Source organism: Dendrobates tinctorius, unplaced genomic scaffold, assembly GCF_039654945.1.
Source record: "Dendrobates tinctorius isolate UK_male_01 unplaced genomic scaffold, ASM3965494v1 ptg000124l, whole genome shotgun sequence".
NCBI lineage: Eukaryota > Metazoa > Chordata > Amphibia > Anura > Dendrobatidae > Dendrobates > Dendrobates tinctorius.
In genome coordinates this window covers 1,678,222-1,703,680 of record NW_027361792.1, presented here as the reverse complement: position 1 = coordinate 1,703,680, position 25,459 = coordinate 1,678,222, and the positions used below count along the sequence as shown (strand labels likewise).

Sequence of the window (25,459 nt, the reverse complement as noted above, 5' to 3'; positions counted from 1 at the left end):
ATTAGTGGGGTGCCAGACAATTAAAGTGACTTTATGAGAGGGAGTGCCCCTTTAAACTGGTAGTCAGCTGTAAATAGCGCCGCCTCTGATAACACTGGGGTCCTGGCGGAGTCCTGGGGTACCGCGTGAAGTTGTAGGATCAGTAGGTAATATCAGGATCAGACCGTTATGGAGGAGTGATACAAACTCCCCACATGCTGCCAGACGCAGTTACGACAGTGATCACTTGGTAAAATGTCTAATGGCCCCTCGATCACCTCCACATGGATCATCCCGCGCCTCTTCCCATAGTTTGTATTTTACCTAATAGGGCAACGGTTTGCGCTCCAGAGCCGTACTTCCTACAGGATGAGAAAGGTATACCTGGCCCCTTCATACACTTGCATGCTTGTATCCGTCGAGCGTGCATGGTTCTGGAAGTGGGAGAGGGATCAAGCTGCTGCAAGACACCTGAGGATCAAATGATCGGGCATGTAGAAATCCAACTGCCCGATCGTTTCTTTCATTTCCCCTGCTCATATTAATAGTCTGACGGCCTGGTCGGAAATGGCTGACATTTTCCGCCACTCCAGTCTGCACAGAAGCTTCCGGCTTGTCCCCTATATGCTACATGTGAACACGCTTTGTCCCATCGCACATGCAGCGATAAAGTGTAAGGAAAATGTTGTCACACCCACGATGAGGAGGCCAAACAGTGCGGCAGAGTTCTGCACCGCCTCAGGCACGTCTGTGTCTCCATCCAGGCAAGCAAAGGGTTACAGATAGTCTCCAGGGAGTACAGACCCCCCACCATCCACTTCTATTAATAAAGGTTTCCCCCTTGGAGAGCGCTGCACAGAATGAGGGCAGCACCTGCCGGCTCAGCGGAGGCTCCTGACAAAAGCAGCAACATCTGGATGCAGTGGAGGGAGCCTCCGGCCGGATCATGGAGACCCCACAACTTACCCAGCACCCCAAAGTGATCCGACCAGGCGCCCCGGGAGATGAGATGCAGAATTGGGCACTGGAAAGTCCCCATAGTGGAGCAAAGGGCATGTCCATGAGCAAAAGAAACCCTGTGGATTTTCTGGAGTGGAAAAAGGTGTAAAGGGGAACTGTTCTTAGGGTGTCCAGGGCTCTCCTGTGTGCAGAAACCTTGGTAGGGGATATAGCATTCAGAGCACAGCAATGTATGATGGATATAACAGTAAGGACGCTCTAGCTCGTATGGTGCTGGTAGAATGCTGATGAAGAATCCGCCCATTCAAAAAGAGCAGATGGCAAGTTACAGAATAAGAGAATCGGACCAGCTCCTGCTCATATTGGTTTGGTGCGGGCAGGCTTAACATGTGTGAAACCACTGAAGAGAATAGGGCCTCGTCTTGTCTGGAGGGGCCACGTACTGGATCATTGGGATAAAGTGATATTTAGGAAAGTGCAAGATGGATGACCAGATAAAAATCATTTACGAAGAGAAGATCCGCAGAGAACGACCAGGATCCATTGTGTCCAGGATGTCTGCTGCAGGCGGATGCGGTGACCCACCAACCAGAGCGCTGCAAACTTGTCTGGAGGCCAAAGGGTGACCGCCATGGACAGGTGAGTAAATTCGATGAAGGCAAATATGGCTGGAAGATACAAAGAGGCTACGAATCCCAGGAGCAGTAAGACACCTGGCATTGAGGGCTTAAAAGGAGCATTCTGGTGCCGCTTCTGTCCCGAAGCGAAAAAGTCTACAGAAACCAGACATATGCGCCATCGACAGGTACCGTGCACCCATCCTAATCTAATGGGCAGGATGCCATGACCTTCCGGGACGCAACGTGATTGGCGGGCAGTTGTAACGACATGTGCAGAATACCTGTCGATCACACAAGCATCCTGGATACGATCTCATAGGTGCCGCTGGTCTCCTGATGTGGCAGGTAGCGGCGACAGAAAACCCCTTTAAGGAGTTTCTGTAGTTCTCAGCAATTGCTGATGCCTGGAACCCCCCCTCTGATCCCTACAGAAAGGTGGTAACTTGCCGATGCCTTGGACCTCCCTCCGATCCCTATAGAAAGCTGGTAACTTGCCGATGGCTGGGACCCCCCTATCATCCCTACAGAAAGGTGGTTACTCGCCGATGGCTGGGACCTCCCTCCAATACCTATAGAGAAGTAGTAACTGGGCGATGGCTGGGACCCCCCTCCGATCCCTATAGAAAGGTGGTAATTCACAGACTGCTGGGACCCCCCCCTGATCCCTATAGAAAGGTGGTAACTTGCCGATCGCTGGGACCACCAGTGATCCCTATAGAAAGGTGTATGCAAATTGCCTCTTCAGAAAGAAAGAGGACTTTTACTCTACAGCACCACCTGTTGGTAGTAGCGATCCTACAAGTCACAATCAACCCTTTAACGAGTCTTGTAATATGACTTAGGATAACAGCCAAATCAGAATCTCAATTTGCAGGGACGGTGTTTCGAGCTATTGGCTCTCGGCAGTGCAAAGTATGACATCTGATTTGGCTAGGTGAGAGGCTCTGGACTGAGGTCTAAGGGGTAAGGTTTCTCCTTGTGGAGAGTGACATGCCAGCTCTGGCTTGTCAAGGTAAGGAGGCTTCGCTGATCGCGCTAGGACCCCCCTCCGATCCCTATAGAAAGGTGGTAACTGGCCGCTGGCTGGGACCCCCCTCCGATCCCTATAGAAAGGTGGTAATTCGTCGATCTCTGGGACCCCCCTCTGATCTCTATAGAAAGGTGGTAACTCGCCGATGGCTGTGATGCCCCTCCAATCCCTATAGAGAGGTGTCGAGGTAGTGACTTGCGATGGTTGAGACTCCCCTCCAATCCCTATAGAGAGGTAGTAACTGGCCGATGGCTGGGACCCCCCTCCGATCCCTATAGAAAGGTGGTAATTCACCGATCGCTGGGACCCCCCTCTGATCCCTATAGAAAGGTGGTAACTCGCCGATTGCTGGGACCACCAGTGATCCCTATGGATATGGATCCAGCCTGTATTCTTTGTGTTGTTCTCAGCTTTCATGTGATAAAGATGACATATCACAGGATTACATCGCGAGGCCGCCTCTGCACAAGAGTAACCCATCTGCCCCCAGAGGGTGACACTAACATATTCCGGAACTAGTGGTCACAATCTGTATTTGTCCTAGCATGCTGGGGTTTATAGTTTCCCAGCAGCCAGAGAGCCTCAGGTTGGATATCGCCACCCCATGCCATTCTTGCAGCTCCCACGCACTCTCAGGGTGGCGGCTACATTGGTTAAACACAGTGTGACTTTTACCATTACCACCGGCCCCCTTCCTGCAAATCAGCATTGTCTCCTCGCCCTCCTACGCGTTTTACCTGTTATCCGACCATAGACATCAGACGTCCTGCGCTCATTAACTGGAAGAGATAATTAACCTCGCATCTCTCATTTTCCATCTCTATCACAGACATGGGGGTATCATCCCCTCGATATGTGATGCTGAGGGTGAGGTCCACACTGCGGCAAATGTGTTATCAAGTACAGTGCTGGGTGCTCCTCACTAATGGTCATGTATCTCCACACTGACGTACACGGAGCGCAGCGGCCTGTATACGTTATATCCGTACCGGGGGGCTGCAGTAAGCCAACACCATCCGGGCCACCCGTAGCTTATGGACCGAAGACTTCGAGGGGCACGATGTTAAGTGACACCCTGTACACTGGAGAGGCAATTGTTAGATCGGTGGTGGTCCCTGCCAGGAGGAGTTACATGGGGGCAGCTGGTCATGCAGGTCATGGGAGCCATGTTTGGCCAAAGCCAATTATCTTGCAGCCAGGGCTCTGACGTGCCACCTACAGCCGGGGGCATGCATGCAGCATTACAGCAAAGGGCAGCCTCCGCAACGCCCTTTACTGGTGAACTACACCTCCCAGGATGCTTCTATGTTAGGCGCCGGATTCAATACTGCACAACTTCTGAGGTGGCGAGGCAGATACAGAATAGTTTATCTGCACGATACAAGCAGTCAGGACCTTAATCGACCCACCAAATACACCCAGAAGTGTCCCTTATGGCGCCGGCCGAGGATTGCAGGAAAGATCTAATTTGCATGGAGAAAAAGTGGCGACATCCCGATAAGAGAAACTGGGCAACGTACGGGGACAATGGAGCACTGGGATACGGGCGAGCCATGTCCAGAGAGAATGGCGTAGTATTACATGGCAGCCAGGCAGATAAAGTGTAAGACTTCACCAGACCGAGCCCTCCATGCTGACATGGGTCACCTTCATGAGACAAGCCCTTCAGGGCTTAATGCCCTCAACATACTTGCTGCGGATTTTCTGCATAGGCTTGAAGAGCGTTGCGCTGCCACGTTGCAAATTGATTTTTTTCGCGCAGATTTCACTGTATGCACAGGATGAGATCAGTTGAAAACCGTAAGTGACACATGGAGATTCTGGAGCAAAATCCGTCCAGGAGGTGAAGGTTCATTTTTGCACATCGAGATCTAAGACCAGGATCACAGAACTACTCCACATTCTGGGGACATTAGAGGGGCTGTATGGGGCTATATCTGCACGGAGCAGGGGTGAAATTTACACTAAAAATCCCCCTGACCGTGACCTCTCTGCTCCGGAGTCAGGATGAGTTCCGCAGCTCTACAGGAGAAGTAATAATGTATTTACCTGCAGCGCCACCAAGTGGAAGGAAAGAATAGCAGCACAGTCCCCTTTTGTCCGTCAGGCCTGTTTTACCAGCTGAGAGACTCCAACGATCCAAGTTAGTAAAAGAATTGTCCACTTTGGGGGACTATTTTTTTTTAACCTAAATGCATATTATTTGGGGCTAAAAATCATTCTTACGATTAGATTTCATTAAAAATGTTGCTCCGTTTGCCTCTTAAAGCCATTATGCTGCAGCGCCTGCATAATGAGGAAACTGAGGATCCGGCAGGGAGCTCGCTATGCATCTGGCGGGGAGTTATTAATGCTTTTATCTGCCTGTTTATGAGCTCAACAGCTGATTAGTGACCATGGCGGACATCAAAATTGAAGATGAAGATAAAACAAGAGATTGTAAACCCTAGTGCAAAAATTACTTTTAGCCATAAATACGGTACATATATGTAAGAAAAAAAAAGTCCCCATTCGTGGACAAGGCGTTTATATTATGGATACGCGCTAAGCTTGTCAACAACCCCTTTAAGAACTATGCATACCCATGAGTGTCGCTTAACACTTCGTTCATACGCTCAGACCTTTGAGATCCCCACTGATCCTGAGAATGAGGGGGCGCAGTGCAGATTTGCAGCGGCAGCCCCTTTACTGGTTTTCCTTACTGCCGCTCCCCTGCAAATGGATGGCCGAGTGCTGCTCTGCAGGAAGGGGCCGCATGGTCAATGCTCTCTCTCAGGATCACAGACATCGACCCCCAACCACTCAAACCGATAGAGTATTCGAGCAATGTGCCATCGCTTTGATGTTAGAAGACCCTTTTAAAGGCTATAAAACCACAATATTTCCGGTGAAAGCTGTTTCGCTTTACGGCGGATCCTTAGTTATTTCAGCTGGAAATGTATAAATTCATTGATAACTGGGTGCAACCATCCATAAGTCCCAGCCAATGATACGGGCCCATCGGCTCTGATCCAATAACAAGGGGAATAGTGACACCAAGTTGTCAATGTCTTCATATGGTTCCAGGAGGAGCAACAGAGGAGCAGACCTGTGCAGAGCTCTTACCTTCTCAGAGAGTCCTCCTCGGTGCTCTCCTCGTGGAGATCTTGCGGTAAGGCCTCTTGGGTTACATTCGGAGCTCTGCTAACGGTGGCGGGCTGACTGTAGACCCGCTCCCAGTGTTCGGTCTCAGGATTATAAGCTACCCCTACTGTTCGTTCTTCATGCGCTGCCCCGGCTTCCAAACGTCCACTGCCACCGGGTATATTTCCTATGTCTGGTGTTTCCACTCCCGTGGCACCAGGCTGCTCTGGGCTACCAGAGGCCAGACCAGCCTGGAAAGTGGTTGGCGGAGAATCCGGGGATGGCGTCCAGGTGGGTATGCTCTCACTTTCGGAATACGTTGGCGGGGTCCTCTCCCAGCGCAGAGTGTCGTTGTTGAATGTCAGCAGGTTGTGGCAGGCACGGCAACGGTTCATATGCCCTCTGGGCTGGTTTGCAGCGCCCTCCGCTCCATGCGCCTGGTTTGCCTGATGTGAAGGACCCGGCTGCTCGGGCTCCAGGTTGTTGTTTAGCATTTCGTGAGCCTGCCCTTGGGTGGTGCCCGGCGCTCCAGGTTCCAGGTCGTATTGCCGGTCATACTCCAGGAAGAAGCGCCTGAGATCACAGTGCAGCTCTGTTCGGGAGGTTGTAGGGTGTTCGGGAGGCTGACTGCCAGCACTATCCTGATCTGTGGTGGAAAATCCTCTGCCCTCTGTAGCAGAAGTATAGACAGACGATGAGGCCTCACCTTCCTGCTGCCTGAGGACAGACAACAGGCTTACAGACGAGGCGCTCGTCCGGGGAGGTGGCATGGGCTCCATTTCAGAACGGGACCCCATACTAAGCACCGTGCGAGTCCACTCAGAGCCGCCGATGTCAGTGGTCGGCTGTTGGTAACGAGACGGCTGCCCAGCGAGTGAGCGGCGCATAGGGCCCAGGCTCAGACTGCGCAAGGTGTTACCGGCGGTGCTGCTGTGCACGCTACTGAAGGCAGACGGTCGGCTCAGGAGTCCGTGGTCGTGCTGGGCAGAGGACTGGTGATGCTGCCGCTCCAAAGAGAGCTGGGGATCAGTTTGAACTGGAGTATAGGAAGTGGAGGTAGCCCCCGAAGAAGTGGAGGGAGTACCTGGTGTTTCCGGGTGTGGGAAAAGGGAACAGGACAACCGAGCACTAGAACATCGGACGCACAGGCACAGCATACTGGGGTCTTGGCAGCACGGAGCGGTGACACCCGGCACTCGGTCTCGCATACGAGTATAAATAAGCCTTTGACTGCTTTCAGTTGTCGGAGGAGGGGGTGGAGGTGGTGGCGGTGGGGATGGGGTGGCCGAGTCTTGTACGGGGGGCTGCTCTCCAGCCTGAGTGCCTGATGAGCGCGATGACAGCATGTGCAGGAAGTTGTGGAGCAGTGGCGTACGGCGGACCGGTTGAGTTGGCAGTAGGGAGCGCTGACGGTAGATGGGAATCTCTGCGCTGTCGAGAGGAATCTCTGATTCTTCATCGCTCTGCAAGAAAACAGATCACAAAAAGCGTTCAGAGTCCAGGACATTGCACAAAGCGAATATTGCTCCATAATATACGGAGGATCGGCACATCACAGTGCAGCGGACTTGGCTGCTTCAGGGCGGCACATTAGGTTAAGATTGTGGTGCAGGCCAGACATAAGTGCCAGGACAAAAACCACAAATCCAAAGGGCCCACTGCCAAAATACAGAAATAAGGGGGCAGAATGCGGAGCACAGCCTGATCTTAATGCGAAGGCTATGGACAAACCTAAAAGGATCTTTGCAGCTTCTAGGGAAGGTGACCTGGAGCGCCTTTACCTTTTGCTGCCCGGTGGGCGGGCTGGGGTTTGTGACTCTTACCTGCTGGTTAGAGGGGTTCACGATGGCCGTAAGAAGATAATGCCCAAGGGGATCAAATCGTACCAATCTGTGGCAAAAAAACACAAAATACATTATTAACCTGGGACTGGCATCACACAGACGTCTCTTCGATCTCACCTGGTGAAATGCTTTCATCTCCTTATAAAAAATGTTCACTTAGTGCACAAGGGGTTAAAAAAGTTATCACTTGTGCATAGGATACGTGGTAACTTCTAGATCGATGGGGATCTGATCACAGAGGGTGTCCGAGGATATCATGGTTAGAAAAGAGCTGCAGTGCACATGCCCGACCACCGCTCCATTCATTCCATATGGGTCACCTAGAAAAAGCCGAGTGCAGCTCCAGAGGGAGTGAATGGAGCTGCAGTTGAGAAATCGCACTGCTACTATATTCTCACAAGGCAAAAAGTTCAGAGTCTGGATGATCGAGGACAGCCGCTGCGGTCAGACTCCTCCATCAATCTACAAGTTAACACCTATCCTTATATCTCTATGGTAACATACAACAAACCCTGTGCCGTCTAATCGTGCATCCACACTGCCTTCCGTTCATAATTTACTTTTTGAAAATTTGCCAAATATATAGTCGCAAAAACAGGAGACATGTGAAAATAGAGAGCGACGCTGGGCCTGACTACACGTGGTGTGCTTGTAGTCTGTTGCCATGGAGACACATGGCTCTGCATAGGCACAGCACACAAACTGCAACATTATTATATTCATGTTGCTTCATTTGCAGCAATTGAAAGGTACAGAATTTATAGCTTCTGATAACTGAGCAGTGAGGGGCCCGTATAATTGTCAGGGGAAGAGGGGACGAAACGTCATCAGTTACTGCACCCGTGATAATACCGCCATCAGTTTCTTCCAGACATGGCCCCTTTTGATCGAGGCGACCGCAGAAACAAAAGCTGCGAATGAAAACCGAGAAGCCACGAACAGTGAAAAGCATCTTCAGAGCAGCGCTCCATCCCTCGCCGCCTCCGATGTGCAGCAGACGGTGGTTTGTTATCACTTCTCAGATCAAAGACGCCAGAAATCAGGAGAACAATGGCTGAAGTAGAGACAGCTGCAAACTCCTGGCTCCGATAAATGTGCAAGATTACACAGCGGTGCTCCTTCATGAGTGATGGCGGAGGAGACACAATGAGGACGCCACAATTACATAGTCTCCGGGTTTCCTGCGATGCCGTACACTGGCAGGTACGAGGATGGCGGCACCAGATCTGCCCACACTAAGCACTAACAAGCCGCTCTGACAACCACATAAGGCGAAAACTCGAGATGGAGGGGACAGGGGCGAATATAAGCGGAGTACTGCTAATGAGCGAGAGGCAGAACATTAAGAGATCCGAGACAACGAGGGCTAAATCTCACATCTGCAGTACGGCTGATGTCGTGCTTTGGCTCCTATAGCGGACAAGGATTTCCACGACATAGGCAGTTCTTTCCCTTGGATGTCATTAATATCCGACACGCAGATCGGAGTCCCCTCCATAAATTCTAGCGGCTGTTCTCAACTCCTTTTGACGTGAATGACCTGAGCTGTAGTACCGAGAACAGCCACTACAGTGCATGTGGCACTGTGCTGTTCTGGCTCCGCACACTGTTGATGGTACCTGTAACACCGCGGATTGTGGGGGCTGTCAGACCTCACAGTCCTAGGCAACCCCTTTAACGTTAGATGAACCAAGCACGGACTTACAGACACTATGTCGGGAAAGAAAGGGATTACGCAGATGAACTTCAACATGTCCAATCCTTTTGTTCCCAGGGAAGATCAGCTGCAATAAGACGTGTCCAAAAGTAGATTAGCCCCCCCCTCCCCTTCAATTACACATGTAAAACACTCACCTCCCATAGTGGAGCCATTAATGCGATGTCAGAAGATCGTGTGACATTGTTGTGTTACGTGACTGCTGCAGCCAAATCTAATGGGATACGAAGAGGCCGCAGCCGATCATTGGCTGCAGAGGTCAGGTGACAAAATGTCACTCAGAATAGCAGCACCAACACTGCTAGAGGAGGTGAGCATAGATTAGATTAATTTATATGGGCACTGACATGATTACGCAGGGACTGCCTACAGCAGACAGCCACTATAAACATGCGGTCAGAAGGTGCACTGCTGCACACTGTGGAAAGCGAGGCCGGCCTGTAGGGGCGTACAAGCAGGCAAGTTTACCCTAGTGACCCCACAAGCTCATTCACCCCTGCAGGTGGCTGGCACTGTCAGCCACATGTGGTGGCGCACCACTAGACCGTACTCCTATAGATATAACCATGGTTACAGCTTTGTGAGGTCTCAACTTACCGAACTCGCTCCATTTCGCTGCCCGTCTTCACCACAGCGAAGGGCTCTCGCCGACTCCAGTCCCAGAAATGGATTTCATTGGCAGTGGCGATAAGAAGCAGCTGAACGGTGGGATGGAAGGCCAAGGAGGCGATCGCATTGTTGCTGTCCGTGAACCAGCTCTCGCTGCCGCCCTGAGGGGAGAACACGCAAGAGAGGCCGTTATATACCAAGAGGCAAGGCGACTAATGCGACTCGCGTCCACAAGATTACAACATACACCGGCCCAGGGTGCCTCCTTTAAGGGTTTGTCTAGTGAAAACGAGTTAGCACCCATCAATAGAATTGGGGGGGTCCACCCGCTGGGACCCACTCTGATCCGCAGCATGGGCACTTTGCATCAGAGTTACAAAATGCAGCAGAGGGTAGGATGCCCAACTACAGCTCCATCCATTCTCTATGGGCTCAATGCAGCTGGGCTGCCCTATAAGAAGTGAATGGTGCGGCGGTCATACATGTGCACCGAGGCTCCTAACGGGATAAAAGTGCCCCGTTCTGATGATCAGAACAGATCCCAGCAGTCGGACCCCCATTTCATTAAAAGGATCACATAGAAAAGGCTCAAATAAACAAGCATTTCCGTCCTCAATCCACTTAGATCTTAATTTTTCTTATTATAATTAAACCAGAGAATTATAAAAAGTATATTTTCTCTGTGTCAGAGGAGATCAGAAAAGTCTCCTCCTCCTCCGCCACAGCGTCCTGTGTTTGGCTGCAGCAGGAGCCTCTCCCTACTGCACCAAAACAACGCCTGGTTATGCCCCACCTTGCGCATTCATCCAAATTATTCCAGCTGGTGAATATATAACGGCGGTATTACCGGGAACCACTGATGGGGTAATCACAAACTGAAGGAAGAAGCCGGCGAGCCGATGACTAGGAAACATTTTCCTGATAACAGCGATAAGGGTCCATGTCCCCTTCCTTTCGTACAGTGCACACTGCCTGACCGTTTCAAAAGCTATAACTTCATATTTTACAGGACAAGTTATAAACTGGGGTACACAGGACTCGCTGAATACCTGTTAAGTGTTTAACCCCTCATCCTTCACACATTTACAATGGATGTGCACTCTGTATGGAGCGGGTTCAGGAGCTGAATCACCTCCATACAGCACAGATGTCGACTGAGTTATGCAGCCTGCACCCAAGAGTAAGTGCTGTGAATCGCGACAGCATCCTCTGGATTAGAAACTTGTCAATCAAAACTACAACTTGTCCTGCAAACAAAACAAGTCGTCCGGCTTATATGATGGTGAAATAAAATAGGTCTGAGACTAAGGAAAAAAAAAGAACACAAGAAAAACAAAATTCTTGCAAATAAGCTATAGAACAGTCTAGGGGATAGAGGAGGAATATTACTTCCCTCCTTGCTTTTATCTCTAACATTGAGAAGACAATGAGAAACTGGATAATGTCAGCTCTTAGCCGACAGTGGACAGGACCTGTGTGTTAATGGATCCATGCCAAAAGCAGCAGCACAGCCGGCTACATGAAGGAGTTAAACAGACTCTACTGCAGCAAAATAGTAGGATTTTAGTTTTACAAAAGATGCTTAGTTCTGCATTTAGGACACAAACAAACTAAGCAAAAACAATGTTAAGTTTTCCAAAGCCTTTAAGCCACTGGTGATGATGTCCCAGGTACCAGAGCTTCCTGCTGCAGTCAATGACTGTAATTAACATTTACCCTTCATCAAACAGGTTTTCCATATATTTCCCAGTAGATAGACAAGACTCCATTACATTTACAGGAGGGTCAAAAAAATCTGCATGAACGTTTGGATAAGGAAACAAAATGACCAAAGTTTGCAGCCAGGTAGATACTCACATGTAAATCCCATATACGCACTTCACCATCAAGGCATCCGGATGCAATGAGTCCTGGAATAGTGGGGTGGAAGGTCACACACCAGGGGGTGCGACGATGTCCGACCAGAGAATGGATGCATCGCCCCGTCTTCACCTCGGTGATGTAGATGTTGTGATTGACGTGTGTGGATGCCAGCAGGGTCCTGCGGGAATAAAGAGCACGAAGGTTCACACAATACAAGTCCACACTATAGGGGATGGCCCACCGTAACCTAACTGCCGAGACCCCCACTGACACCAGGCACGCTGGCCTATCCTCACCAGTCCCACAGAAAGTGCACGGAGTGGTGGCCAGCATGCGTGGCCCTATATGAAGATATTTAGTGATAACTGATGGAGACATTTTACGGCACGGACAGAGCGACGAAAACAAATGCTTTGCGTAGGATCTCAGACTGAGAAAACATGGAGGCGGCGTTCACTCGGACGGCTGTTTTGTACATTTTCTTGGCACAGTACATGGACTCTTGTAGATGATCCGCTGCCAGCAGGCTGAGCAGCTTTCTATGGACACGTCTGCCAGAAAGAGAGATGGAAGAGGAAGAAATTCACCTGTCTGGGCTGAACGCCAGTAGGAATGTAGATCGCGGACTGTCTGGAAGCTCCACCTTCTGCAAAGCAAACAAGAAAACAGTCAGAAGGTTGGATGGAGAGCGCTCACTAAGAACAGTTCCCACAAATACACTTTACTCTCCAGAGTGTGGAGCCACCACATTTGTGGCCGTCCGCTACATGGTGATCATATGGGAAAACATGGAGGGGACATTGCTCCTGGCCCTGGACTGATAATTATTGATGCATGATCGGATAAGGGGTTAACGTGCTCGGGTGTATGTATATATATAGATTTTTGTGTACTCACCGTAAAATCTCTCTTAGCCTCTAACTGGGGGACAGAGAACCATGGGTGTTATGCTGCTGTCCACTAGGAGGCGACACTATGCATAATCTGAAAAAGAATAACTATGGCTCCTCCTCTGCAGTATACACCCCTGGACGGCATCAGCCTTCTCCAGTTTTGTGCAAAAGCTTTAGGAGGAATGTAAGAGAAAACGACATAACCATGCCTGTAAGAAGGCAACTATGTACGAGCTCAAAGAACAATATGAGAACTCAACCGTAAACAACGGCCCTTAAGAGCAACAGGGTGGGAGCTGTGTCCCCCAATTAGAGGCTAAGAGAAAGATTTTACGGTGAATACACAAAAATCTCCTTTACTCTGTTGCCTCATTGGGGGACACAGAACCATGGGACGTCCCAAAGGAGTCCCTGGGAGGGAAGCAATGGACGAATATTGTGCTAGCAGGTCCCTAAACTTGGGGCACTGCCACCTGCAGAACCCGTCTAACCAGGCTCGCATCCGCTGAGGACTGGGTATGAACACTGTAGTGTTTCGTAAACGTGTGTAGGCTAGTCCAAGTGGCCGCCTTACACACTTGTGCCGAAGCCTGGTGCCGAATGGCCCAGGAGGCCCCTACTGCCCGCATAGAGTGTGCCGTGATACCGGCCGGAAGAGGAGAATTGTTAAGGCGGTAAGCCTCTTGTATGGTGGACTTGATCCACCTGGCAAGGGTGGCTTTGGAAGCCGGCAGACCCTTTCGAACGCCTTCCGGAAGAAGGAAAAGGGAATCGGACTTCCGGAAGGGTGCAGTCCTAGACACGTATATACGCAATGGCTTGACGAGGTCAAGAGTATGCAGAGCCTTCTCCACTCTATGAACCGGAACCGGGCAAAGGGATGGCAATGAAATTTCCTCATTGAGGTGGAAGTTGGACACAACCTTCGAAAGTAAGGATGGGACTGTACGGAGAACCACCTTATCCTGGTGAAAGGCTAGGAAGGGCCGTCTGCAGGAGAGTGCTGACAATTCAGACACCCTGCGAAGCGAGGCGATTGCCACCAGAAAAAAACATTTTCTGTGATAGAATGCGGAGTGGGACTTCCTTAAGGGGTTCGAAAGGTGGTGCCTGCAATGCTGTCAGGACCAAGTTGAGGTCCCACGTTTCCAGTGGACGTCTGTAGGGGGGAACCAATCGGGAAACCCCCTGGAGAAAGGTCCTTACTTGCGGCTTGTTAGCGATGCGCTTCTGAGAGCGCTGACACCTGGCTCTTAAGCGAGCCTAGCGATAGCCTGGCGTCCAGGCCCGATTGAAGAAACCCAAGTACCTTTGGGAGGGAATAAGGGACTGGGACCTGTCCGCGAGATTCGCACCAGGTAAGCAAAAAAAAAAAAAAAAAAAAAAAGCTCTCCAGGTATGGTAATAAATCTTGGCGGAGGCTGGCTTCCTTGCCCTGATCATGGTCATAATGACACCCAGTGAGAGCCCTGCCTGGGTTAGAACCCAGGTTTCAAGGGTCACGCTGTCAAATTGAGAGCCCCTGAGTTCTGATGGTAGAACGGACCTTGTGACAGAAGGTCGTGATGGTCGGGGAGACGCCAGGGGGCGTCTGCTGTAAGTTGTACGATGTCGGCATACCATGTACGTCCGTCTGGGCCAGTCCGGCGCGATCAGGATGGTTGGAACTCCCTCTTGTTTGATTTTCCTCACGACTCTGGAGATCAGGGGGAGGGGTGGAAAAATGTACAGAAGCTGGAACTGGGTCCAGTCCTGAACCAGGGCATCCGCTCCGAGTGACCGCGGGTCGCGTGTCCTGGCCATGAAATTGGAGACCTTGGCATTGAGATGGGATGCCATTAGGTCCACGTCCGGGGTCCTCCAGCGATGGCAGATCTGGTGAAAAATTTCGGGATGGAGAGACCACTCCCCCGAGTCCATTCCTTGTCTGCTGAGGAAGTCGGCTTCCCAGTTGTCCACACCCGGAATGTGGACCGCCGAGAGTACCGACCTCGTGTCTTCCGCCCAGTGGAGGATATATGTGCCACTTCTCTCATCACTTGGGTACTGCGGGTCCCGCCTTGGTGATCCACATATGCCACCGCCGTGGCATTGTCCGACTGTATCCTGATATGAGAGGCTGCCAGCAAGTAATGAAAGGCTCTCAGTGCCAGGAAGATGACCCGAATTTCCAGGATATTGATGGGCAAGGTCGCTTCCACTGGTGACTACTTGCCTTGTGCCCTGTGATGTAGGTGCACCGCACCCCAACCTGCCAGGCTTGTATCGGTGGTCAGGACCTTCCATTGACCTGAGAGAAAGGATTTTCCCCTTGCAAGCGAAGTTGGCTTGAGCCACCAGTGCATGGACCTCCTGGTCGACGATGTCAGCCGGAACTCCCTGTCGAGGGAGAAGGGATTCCTGTCCCAAGAGTTGAGGATGGCTAGTTGAAGAGGCCTGAGGTGAAACTGGGCAAATGGTACCGCCTCCATCGCTGCTGCCGAGGACTCTTATGGCAAACCGAAAGATCGGGGAGGATTGCGGAGGAGTATGCGAACTCCCAGACCCAGACGGAGAGCCAGTGCCTTGTCCCTGGGAAGGAGCAGCAGACCCCTGGAGGTGTCGAATAGCATCCCTAGGAAGGTCAGGGACTGACTCGGGGTAGTCGATGACTTTTGTAAGTTGACTAACCAGCCCAGTCGACTCAGAGTGTCGATTGTGATTGAGACGCTGACTTCGCAGTCCTTGAAGTTGGAAGCCTTGATGAGAAGGTCGTCCAGTTATGGAACGACTACAATGCCTCTGGAGTGTAGAACGTCCATGGTGGCTGCTATGATTTTGGTAAACGTCCTGGGAGACGTGGCGAATCCGAACGGGAGAGCAACAAACTGGTAGTGGTCCTGGTTGATCGCGAACCTGAGAAATCTTTGATGGGCTGGAGCAATTGGTATATGCAGGTATGCGTCTTGTATGTCTATGGAGGCGAGATATTCTCCCTGCTCCATGGACGCAATGATGGGCCGAAGGGACTCCATGCGAAAATGACAGACCCGTACATATTTGTTGAGTTGTTTTAGGTCTAGTATGGGCTGGACGCTGCCTCCTTTCTTGGGGACTACGAATAGATTGGAGTAGAACCCTCGGAAGCGTTCGGTCGTGGGAACCGGTACTACGACTTCTGCTTGAAGGAGAGAGGAGACCGCCTGGTGAAAGGCATGAGCCTTGTCTGGCGGTTTTGGTGGAACAGAGAGGAAGAACCGGATCGGTGGAGTGGAAGTGAACGCTATCTTGTATCCGGAAGACACTATTTCCCTGACCCACCTGTCTTCTGTAATAGGCAGCCAGACTTGCTGAAAGAGTAGAAGTCGTCCGCTTACTGGTGGGGTGTCTTGCGGAGTTCGCGAGTCATGATGAAGCGAAATTCTGAGGTTTTCCTCCTTTGGGCTTCGCATGGCCTGCTTTCGACTGCCAGGTCCTGTCCGGCCTCTGCGCTGCCCGTGGGTTGTTCCTGCGTGGAGAGCGGTTACGATTTTGTGCTGGGTGCGAGACTGACCAGCCCGAAGAATTCCAAAAGGATCAGAATCGTGTTTGGTTACGCCGTTTAAACGTGTGTTTAGGTTTGAGTTGAGGGAGAGAGGTACTCTTACCCCCAGTGGCGTTGGATATCAGTGTCCAACTTTTCACCGAAAAGCCGTCCACTGCAGTACGGGAGATGCGTGAGGGATTTCTTTGAAGCCGCATCCGCTTTCCATTCCCACAGCCAGAGGATACGCCGAATTGTGATGGTGTTTGCTGCTATCCCCGCTACACCTCTTGCGGAGTCAAGGGCTGCATGAAGCATGTAATCTGCTACTACTGCTATTTGAACCGCATGGTCCGACAGCTGAGGATTTGAAGGCCATCTTGCAATGTTTTGGCCCAAGCCAGAATGGCCGTGGCCGCCCAAACTGAAGCGAACGCGGGGGGCCAGGGAGGCCCCTGCCGCTTCGAACACTGAGCGAGCCATGCGTTCTACCTGTCTGTCTGCTGCGTCCCTGAGGGTTGAGCTATCTGGCAGTGAGAGGAGGGTCTGTGCTGCTAGTCTAGAGACTGGGGGGTCCACTTCAGGTGGATCTGTCCACCGTTTGGTGTCCTTTTGTGGGAAGGGGTACCTAGCTTCTAAATATTTACGATTGGTGAATTTTTTTTTATCAGGCTGTGCAAACTGCTTGGCAAGGATCGTTTGAAATTCCGGGTGGTTAGTGAAAACCTTAGGTGGTTTCAGAACACCTTCAAAGCAAATCTTGTGTTCTGGGACTTCCGGGGTTGGATCGGAAATGTCCAGCACCAGATGGATGGAAGAGATTATGTCCTCAACTAGCGCTGTGTTGCTAGGGGGACAAGGGACCAGAGACCTCTCTGTCTCATTGTCCGAGTCGGAGTCACAGATGCCTTCCGAATCCTGCGTATCGCTCAGGTGTTCCCTGGTGGGTGAGCTGGGGAGGAGGTCTTCTTGCAGAGATCTGCGTTGTCTGTCTCTGGTAGGGGACAGTCTAGGCGACCTGGGACCACGGTGTCTCTCCCTGGAGGGGGATGACCGTGTGCTATGGGATGACGCAGAGGAACGCGACGTGTGGGTCCGCTTACGTCTGGGAGAGCCAGTACCTGTACCTGGCCTGTACCTGGGTGGAGCTGTCCCTTTGCTGGTTAACACTCATAGGCGAGACATGACCCTGCAGTGCCAGGAGTAATGTGGAGGTCAGGTTATCTATGGACTGTGTCATAGACTGCGACATCTGGGTAGCCCATTCCGGCGTGGTAGCGGCCGCTGAAGCAATGATAGGGGCTTCCTGGGGCTCTGACCCAGTATTTTGGATACAATCCTTGCAGTGCGGGTACGTGCTGCCACTGGGGAGAGTGGCTTTGCAGGCTGTGCAGAAAGCATAACAGTCCTGCCTGGTTCTTTTCCTTGAGCCCAGCATAGTGCACAGAGGCTGGCTAGCAGAGGACTGTAAAGGGGTAACTACACAGGGGAGCTATAGGAAAACCTTGTAGGTAATATGGATTCACAGCTGAGTAAAGAGAACCCGGCTGTGATTTTACCCCACCAGTCTGCCCCTAGGTCCAGCGCTGACAATTCACAGTCCTGTGCCCCCCGGAGACTGCTGGCTTTGCTGCTGCTGTATGGGACAGCGTCTGCTGCAGCGACGATGGCTGCCGAGGAGATGAGGGAGAAGAAGGGGCGGAGAGCTGAGAAAGAGCGCGCAGAGATGTGAAAAAAAACACGCCCTTTCTGCCTCGATCGGCCCCCCGGATTGAAAAGCAGGCTAGCGGTGGGGCCACAACCTGAAGCGGGGCCCTGTGATGGGTTCCACTGCGGCGCTGTAGACTAATGCTGCCGCAGACACAGGGGCGCATAGAGCCCTGTGTCTGCATGTGCTATGCCTGCTTGCACTCGCCCCAGCCCCGACAGGAGACCGCTTCTGGCTGGGGTTCCTGGATGCAGCGTAGGTTGCCATGGACAGACCCTACCTGTGGCGTCTCAACCTAATACCCCCAGAGGGGGATTAGGGAGGGTGCTGCTGTCACCGTCAGGGGGCTTCTTCCTCGCCTCGACCTCAACCCAAGACCAAAAGGAATTGGGGAAGGAGGGGGGTCTCAACTTCGAACCAGCACTCGCAGGACTGGGGAAGGAGCGACATGGGGAACCGCCATCTCAACTTCAACTGGGCACCCCATAATAGGGGGCCGAGGAAGGAGCCATGCCGGGAGTCTCACTGAGGAGACCCACTTTTCTTCATCTGTCATCCGAAGAAAAAAAACGGAAAAAAGAAAAATCCTTTAGGTGTGCCTCCTTGCAACACTAAGCAAAAACTGGAGAAGGCTGACGCCGTCCAGGGGTGTATACTGCAGAGAGGAGCCATAGTTAATCTTTTTCAGATTATGCATAGTGTCGCCTCCTAGTGGACAGCAGCATAACACCCATGGTTCTGTGTCCCCCAATGAGGCAACAGAGTAATTATATATATATATAAAAAAATTTTTTTGCTGGGATTTCTTCTAAAATTTTCCCTGTCACTAAGGGGTTAAAGTTACATGGCAGGTTTCTTCATTACAACAGAAAAGTCTTCTTTAAGGGGGTTTTCCTGGACTGGGATATCATTTTACTACCCTTTTAGGATGGCCCGTCAATGTCAGATCAGCACCCCCACCGATAGCTCCCGCTACGGCCAGGTGTGAACAGTGCCAATAAAACCACATTCATCCTGCGCAGAACCAGCAGGTCGGTGGGGGTGACGGTCCACAACAGATCTGATATTGGTGACCTAAAATAAAAGATAGCCCACTATAGCCTTAGACAACCCCTTTAAGGAGAGGATGGGCAGTCCACAGTTCATAGGGTCACTCACCTTGCCCTCCCATTTCATAAACCGGGTTTTGTCCTCCACCAAACACTGGAGGAGTCGCTGGGCTCCCTGCGCCTGCGTACCCCTCTCTCGGCCTGAGAGAATCCGGACCGCGTTCTTCTCAGGCACAACCCTCATGGCACCACCGGCGCCGACACTACAGCCTCTCACAACAGAAGGAAGGCGCTGACATCCAGGAGAGGGGCAGACGTCATGGAAGCCTAGAAGGAAAAACAGAAGGAATTGTCAGTTGGGAAAATAGATTCATACAAGGAAAGCAAAAAGCTATCTTGCAAATGAGCAAATCAATGTACCCGGGAACCTGCAGCACTTCTCTATAGAGCCCTTACTCGGAACGGATGGCTCAGGATTAGAGAAAGATTAAATTCTTCCAAAAAAATAGTGCCCCCCTGGCCACAGGTTGTGTGCGGTATCGCAGCTCAGCCTCATTCACTGCAGTAGAGTTATAACCGGCTGCGATCACTGATTACTAGAGTAGCGAGAGAATAACACGTCACTGTCCCTTTAAGCGCTGGAGTAGATTTCCTGTCCTGGGCGGCTGCCAGGTGCTCATGACCCCGTCTGCACCGACGCCGAGGAGGAGAAGGCCTTCAATATCACATAGTGGGAGTGACGACACCGAGCAGGAGATCCTGATAGGAAGAAAATGTGTCCGTGTCCAAACTGGAATATTCTGGGGTGTGGCTGCACAAGGCGGGCATCATTGTACTGCTGGACACGGCACATCCTTCCCAGGCCCGACCTGCTGCCACGGCGAGTCCCCCCCCAGGCCCGACCTGCTGCCACGGCGAGTCCCCCCCCAGGCCCGACCTGCTGCCACGGCGAGTCCCCCCCCAGGCCCGACCTGCTGCCACGGCGAGTCCCCCCCCAGGCCCGACCTGCTGCCACGGCGAGTCCCCCCCCCCCCCCAAGCCCGACCTGCTGCCACGGCGAGTCCCCCCCCCCCCCCCAAGCCCGACCTGCTGCCACGGCGAGTCCCCCCCCCCCCAAGCCCGACCTGCTGCCACGGCGAGTCCCCCCCCCCCCAAGCCCGACCTGCTGCCACGGCGAGTCCCCCCCCCCCCAAGCCCGACCTGCTGCCACGGCGAGTCCCCCCCCCCCAAGCCCGACCTGCTGCCACGGCGAGTCCCCCCCCCCAGGCCCGACCTGCTGCCACGGCGAGTCCCCCCCCAAGCCCGACCTGCTGCCACGGCGAGTCCCCCCCCCCCCCCCAAGCCCGACCTGCTGCCACGGCGAGTCCCCCCCCAGGCCCGACCTGCTGCCACGGCGAGTCCCCCCCCCCCCAAGCCCGACCTGCTGCCACGGCGAGTCCCCCCCCCCCCCCCAAGCCCGACCTGCTGCCACGGCGAGTCCCCCCCCCCCCCCCTCGAGCCCGACCTGCTGCCACGGCGAGTCCCCCCCCCCCCCCCCCGAGCCCGACCTGCTGCCACGGCGAGTCCCCCCCCCCCCCCGAGCCCGACCTGCTGCCACGGCGAGTCCCCCCCCCCCCCCCCCAAGCCCGACCTGCTGCCACGGCGAGTCCCCCCCCCCCCCCAAGCCCGACCTGCTGCCACGGCGAGTCCCCCCCCCCCCCCCCCCAAGCCCGACCTGCTGCCACGGCGAGTCCCCCCCCCCCCCCCCAAGCCCGACCTGCTGCCACGGCGAGTCCCCCCCCCCAAGCCCGACCTGCTGCCACGGCGAGTCCCCCCCCCCAAGCCCGACCTGCTGCCACGGCGAGTCCCCCCCCCCCAAGCCCGACCTGCTGCCACGGCGAGTCCCCCCCCCCAAGCCCGACCTGCTGCCACGGCGAGTCCCCCCCCCCCAAGCCCGACCTGCTGCCACGGCGAGTCCCCCCCCCCCAAGCCCGACCTGCTGCCACGGCGAGTCCCCCCCCCCCCCAAGCCCGACCTGCTGCCACGGCGAGTCCCCCCCCCAGGCACGACCTGCTGCCACAGCAAGTCCCCCCAGGCCCGACCTGCTGCCACGGCGAGTTCTCCCAGGCCCGACCTACGACCATGACCCCCCATCAATCTGCAGCCATAGCACATTCTCTGGACTGATCTACAGGCATGGCGCGTCACCCCAGTACGATCTGCGGCTAAGCCGTGACGGGCTGGGGCTCTGTGGGAAGGGAAATAGTCACACTATAAAACTCCCATGCACCCTGCAACTTTATATAAAATCGCAAAGTACAAAATTGGGCTATTTATTTTGTAATATTAAAAAGAATTTTCTGGGATTATTATTTTTTAAATCTATAAATGCTTGCAGGGGTTAAAAATGAATAAAATATTATTCACCTACCAGTGTTTGCCAGACATAAGCTGGGAGTCATGTGGCCGAGAAAAATATGGCGGAATTTGCCTTCACGTCAGATCTGTGGCAAATACTCGCATTACCTGGCACAAAAACACGGCCTCATTCAGACCTCCGCGGTGCACGCACGCGTCCGGTGCGGTTTTCTTTTTTTTCATAGATACATAGCGTCACTATTATAATCTATGGTCCTGGTCACATGTCCGTTTTTTGCAGCACGGATAACAAGGGCCAATACAAGTCTATGGGTTCGTGAAAAACGCATCCAGCGCACGAATGTAGCAGAAGAGTCGGCGAGGAACATCGCAGAGAACAGGAGAAGCTTTATACCATTATTTACCCATTCATAAAAAATCACTGATGGTAGAAATCGACCGAACATGGACCCAGAACACCGATGACACCGTCACCAAAGGGGTAAAGTCTGCACCGTAAACCGACAGGCTGCAAATCTCAAGTCCGCCATTCACTGACCCCCCCATACATTGGAAACACAAGTCGTAAAGAGAGCTGGGGGTCTCCTCATCCAATCAGAGGCCTGGATTAGTTTTCCCGCTGGTGTCACATGGCCACAGGTCCCGCCGCGCAGTTACACAAGGGACCGTCTGACAAATGGTGACTTTTGCTCCATCAAACATCAGGCTGCGCTTGTCTGAGAAGGTTTATTTTGCAAGTGATAACATTGAATATTTTGCAATACTGTCCAAAGGGAAAGCAGGAAGCGCGACATTCATGATTGGTGGGAATGTGACCTTTGGGACCCCGACTGAAAGCATTAGGTAATGTCCTGAGACCCCCGATTGGGTCAGGAGCAGAACTGTGCAGATTTATTACAGCTCTGCCCAGTAGGATTCATGGAGGGTCCCAGGTGACCCCCAGGTCTGATCAGATAGTGATACACAATAGTTGGGGATTTGGAGAAACCCCTTTAAGTGTAACTTTACTTTTTAGAAAACTTGTGTCGTCAACAGATTTGATTGGTTGGGGGTCCGCTTGCCAAGTCCTAAATCAATCACTAAAAGGAGCAGAGTCGCTCAGCACAGAGCCCCCCTGTTGGAGACCGAAGATGACCTCAATACAAAAGGTCCAGTCTTCACATAAGAAGCGCTGGAGTAAGAGGCGCCAAACTCATGGAGAAGCTCGTACCTCCGCCAGGACCGTACCAGACCCCCACTGACATGATACAGATGTGATCTACTGAAGACCCCTATCCGCTAAACCCACTGATATCAATAGTTAGGCAGACAGACGAGGCAACGGCAGCTTCAGATCACTACGTTATAAAGGAGTCACAGCGCCGCAGCAAACACGAGAACACCGAAACCAACACATGAAAAAATTAAATCTGGTAAATACGACTAGACAAGTTCTGGAGTTACGTAGACTGGTGTCAACACAGAGCGAGTTACTTACAGTACAGAAAGACGGTTCTGTGCACACATCACTTAAAGGCACTATTACAGTGGCTTGCAAAAGTATTCACCCCCTCTTGGATTCTTACCTTTTTTGTTACATTACAACCTGTGTGTAAATACTTCTGTAATCCGATTTGTGTATGATGCATCAGCTGTAAATAGTCTAAGTGAGAAATATATAGGCACAAATGACATTTATGGGATCAAATAACTAAAGACTGTCATGTGCATATGTATTCAGCCCTTTTGAAATGAAGCCCCTAAAAATTTATGGTGCAGGCAATTCCCTTCACAAGACCCATGCTTAGTGACAGGACGTCCCCTGTGTGCAATTTAATTGTCACATTGTGTCAGTATATACACTTTACCTTTTCTGAGAGGCCACAGAGGCTGCACCACCACGGAGGAGATCTCCAAACACCAGCACGGAGACCACGGAGGAGATCTCCAAACACCATGAAAATATAGAATCATAGAAGTGATAGAACAGTAGAGTTGGAAGTGACCTCCTGGGTCATGTCCAAACCCTGCTCAATGCAGGATTCACCAAATCATCTCAAACAGATGTCTGTCCAGCCTCTGTTTGAAGACTTCCATTGGAGGAGCACTCACTACCTCTCGTGGCAGCCTGTTCCACTCATTGATTACCCTGTCAAAAAGTGTTTTCTAATATCTAATGTGTATCTTCTCCCTTTCACTTTCATCCCATTGCTTCTCGTGTTTCCATGTGCAAATGAGAATAAGGATGATCTCTAATAATGAAGACCAACGAGATCTCTAAACAAGTCAGGGACACCGTGGAAAAGCACAAGTTAGGGTTGGGTTATAAGAAAAAAATAAATAAATATATCTCACCAATCTCAGATGATCCCCGAAGCACCATCAAATCCAATATCATCAAATGGAAAGAACATGGTACCATAACAAACCTGCCAAGAGAGGGCACTCACCAAAGTCTCAGCCTGGGCAAGGAGAGCATTAATCAGAGAGGAAGTATAGAGACCAAAAGGGAACCCTGAAAGATCTGCAGTGTTCCCAAGCAGAGACCGAGGTATTTATCCATACGGCCACAATAAGCCATACACTGCATAGAGGGGGCCTTTATGGAAGAAAAGGCAGAAAAAAGCCTTTACTTACACAAATTGCAAGGGTCACTTTGAGTTTGCCAAAAGACATGTATGAGACTCCCCAAATGTAAGAAGGAAGGTGCTGTAGTCAGATGAGACCAGAATTGAACATTTTTTCCACCAAGGTAAACGCTATGTCTGGCACCAAACCAACACAGCTCATCACCCCAAGAACACTATCCCTATAGTGAAACATGGTGGTGGCAGCAGGGATATCCTGGAACAAAATCTGTTTCAGTCTGTCAGTGATTTGAGACTGGGACGGAGGTTCATGTTCCAACAAAACAATGACCCAAAGCATACTGCTAAAGCAACACTCAAGTGGTGTAAGGGGAAATGTTCTGAAGTGGCCGAGTCAAAGCCCAGACGTTAAAAGGGTTGTCCGTTCCAAATAAATAAGTCTGCAATCACTCTGTATGACTGCAGTCTTCTGAATCTCTCCAGATCATGCACTGCGGGAATTTGCCGATTTCTGACCCGAGACCGGAAGGTACATATGCATCATACATACTTCCATCCAGTGGGAGTGGCCTCGCTCCAACTAAGGATGAGGCCATCTTGTGGGCGTGGCCTCACTGAGGCCACACCCACTGCCTGGGAGTATGTATAACTCATACATACCCTCCGGTACCGCATCAGTTAATTTGTCCTATTTGTTGTTTGCTTCACAATAAAACAAAACATTCACAGTTGTTGACATGTTCTATACATGAACTGATGCAAATCCTCAAAAAAACAGTGAAATTCCAGGTTGTGAGGCAGCAATAAACGAGAAATGCCAAGAGGGGAGGTGAATGAATACTTTCGCAATCCAATGTATCTGTCTCTACATAAAGTACTAGGAAAGACAGAGAGGCAGCACTATCTGTGCCTACATCATTTACAGGTATAAAAAAAAAAAAAAAAAAAAAATACTATCTGAACCAACAATTTACAGAGAAGAAGCATTACTGGTACCTCCCTCATCTCAATGAAGAACTGATGTGCACATGCTGCGGAAAAAAAAAAAACGCGCAGATTTGCAGCGGTTTATTTTCCACATGTCAATTCTTTTTGCGGATCCGCAGCTGCGTTTTCCATTCCGGCACATAAAAAATTCTCTCTCTCTCGCAAAAACGTATTAAAATCCGCATCAATTCTGCATGAAAACCGCAAGCGTTTCAGCCTGCGTTTTCTGACAAGAGATGCGGATTCTCTGCAGAAAATTCTGCAGGCTAATCTGCAACGTGTGCACGTACCCTGAGGCTCCCGGATCCTCGTGCTATATAACGCTGCCTTGTTTGCCGGTCGCCATAGATAATATATTACAGAGCGGCTTATAATGAGACTATCCCTTTACGTAAAACTAAGTCGCACAAGTTCTAGTACAGAATTCCTGATCAAATCCGACCCAATTGCGGCACTCCAGATCTTGTGAAACTACAACTCCCAGAATGTCATGACAGCCGTTGAGGCACAATAAATGTGAAACTACAACTCCCAGCATACCCTGCCCATTCAGGTGCAGTGTGGCAGGGTGTCGGGAGATGCTGGGAGTTGTAGTTTCTCATCAGCTGGAGTGATGGCGTCCAGAGAGTGCTGGGATTTATGGCTTTCAC

The 25,459-nt window shown here is 51.6% G+C and overlaps 1 protein-coding gene across 5 annotated transcripts in view; it reads right to left on the bottom strand.

Annotated features, from left to right (window-relative positions):
- AMBRA1 (autophagy and beclin 1 regulator 1) overlaps positions 1-25,459 on the bottom strand; it is a 62,258-nt gene that overhangs the window by 34,637 nt on the left and 2,162 nt on the right. For all 5 annotated transcript variants that reach the window (XM_073541671.1, XM_073541673.1, XM_073541674.1 and 2 more), the window contains exons 2-7: positions 19,007-19,224; positions 12,333-12,391; positions 11,740-11,923; positions 9,871-10,043; positions 7,536-7,602; positions 5,695-7,175 (exon numbers count right to left, since the gene is read on the bottom strand). In XM_073541671.1, the coding sequence (XP_073397772.1) occupies positions 5,695-7,175; positions 7,536-7,602; positions 9,871-10,043; positions 11,740-11,923; positions 12,333-12,391; positions 19,007-19,141 (2,099 nt within the window). In that variant the 5' untranslated portion in view covers positions 19,142-19,224. The remainder of the gene's footprint in view (positions 1-5,694; positions 7,176-7,535; positions 7,603-9,870; positions 10,044-11,739; positions 11,924-12,332; positions 12,392-19,006; positions 19,225-25,459) is intronic.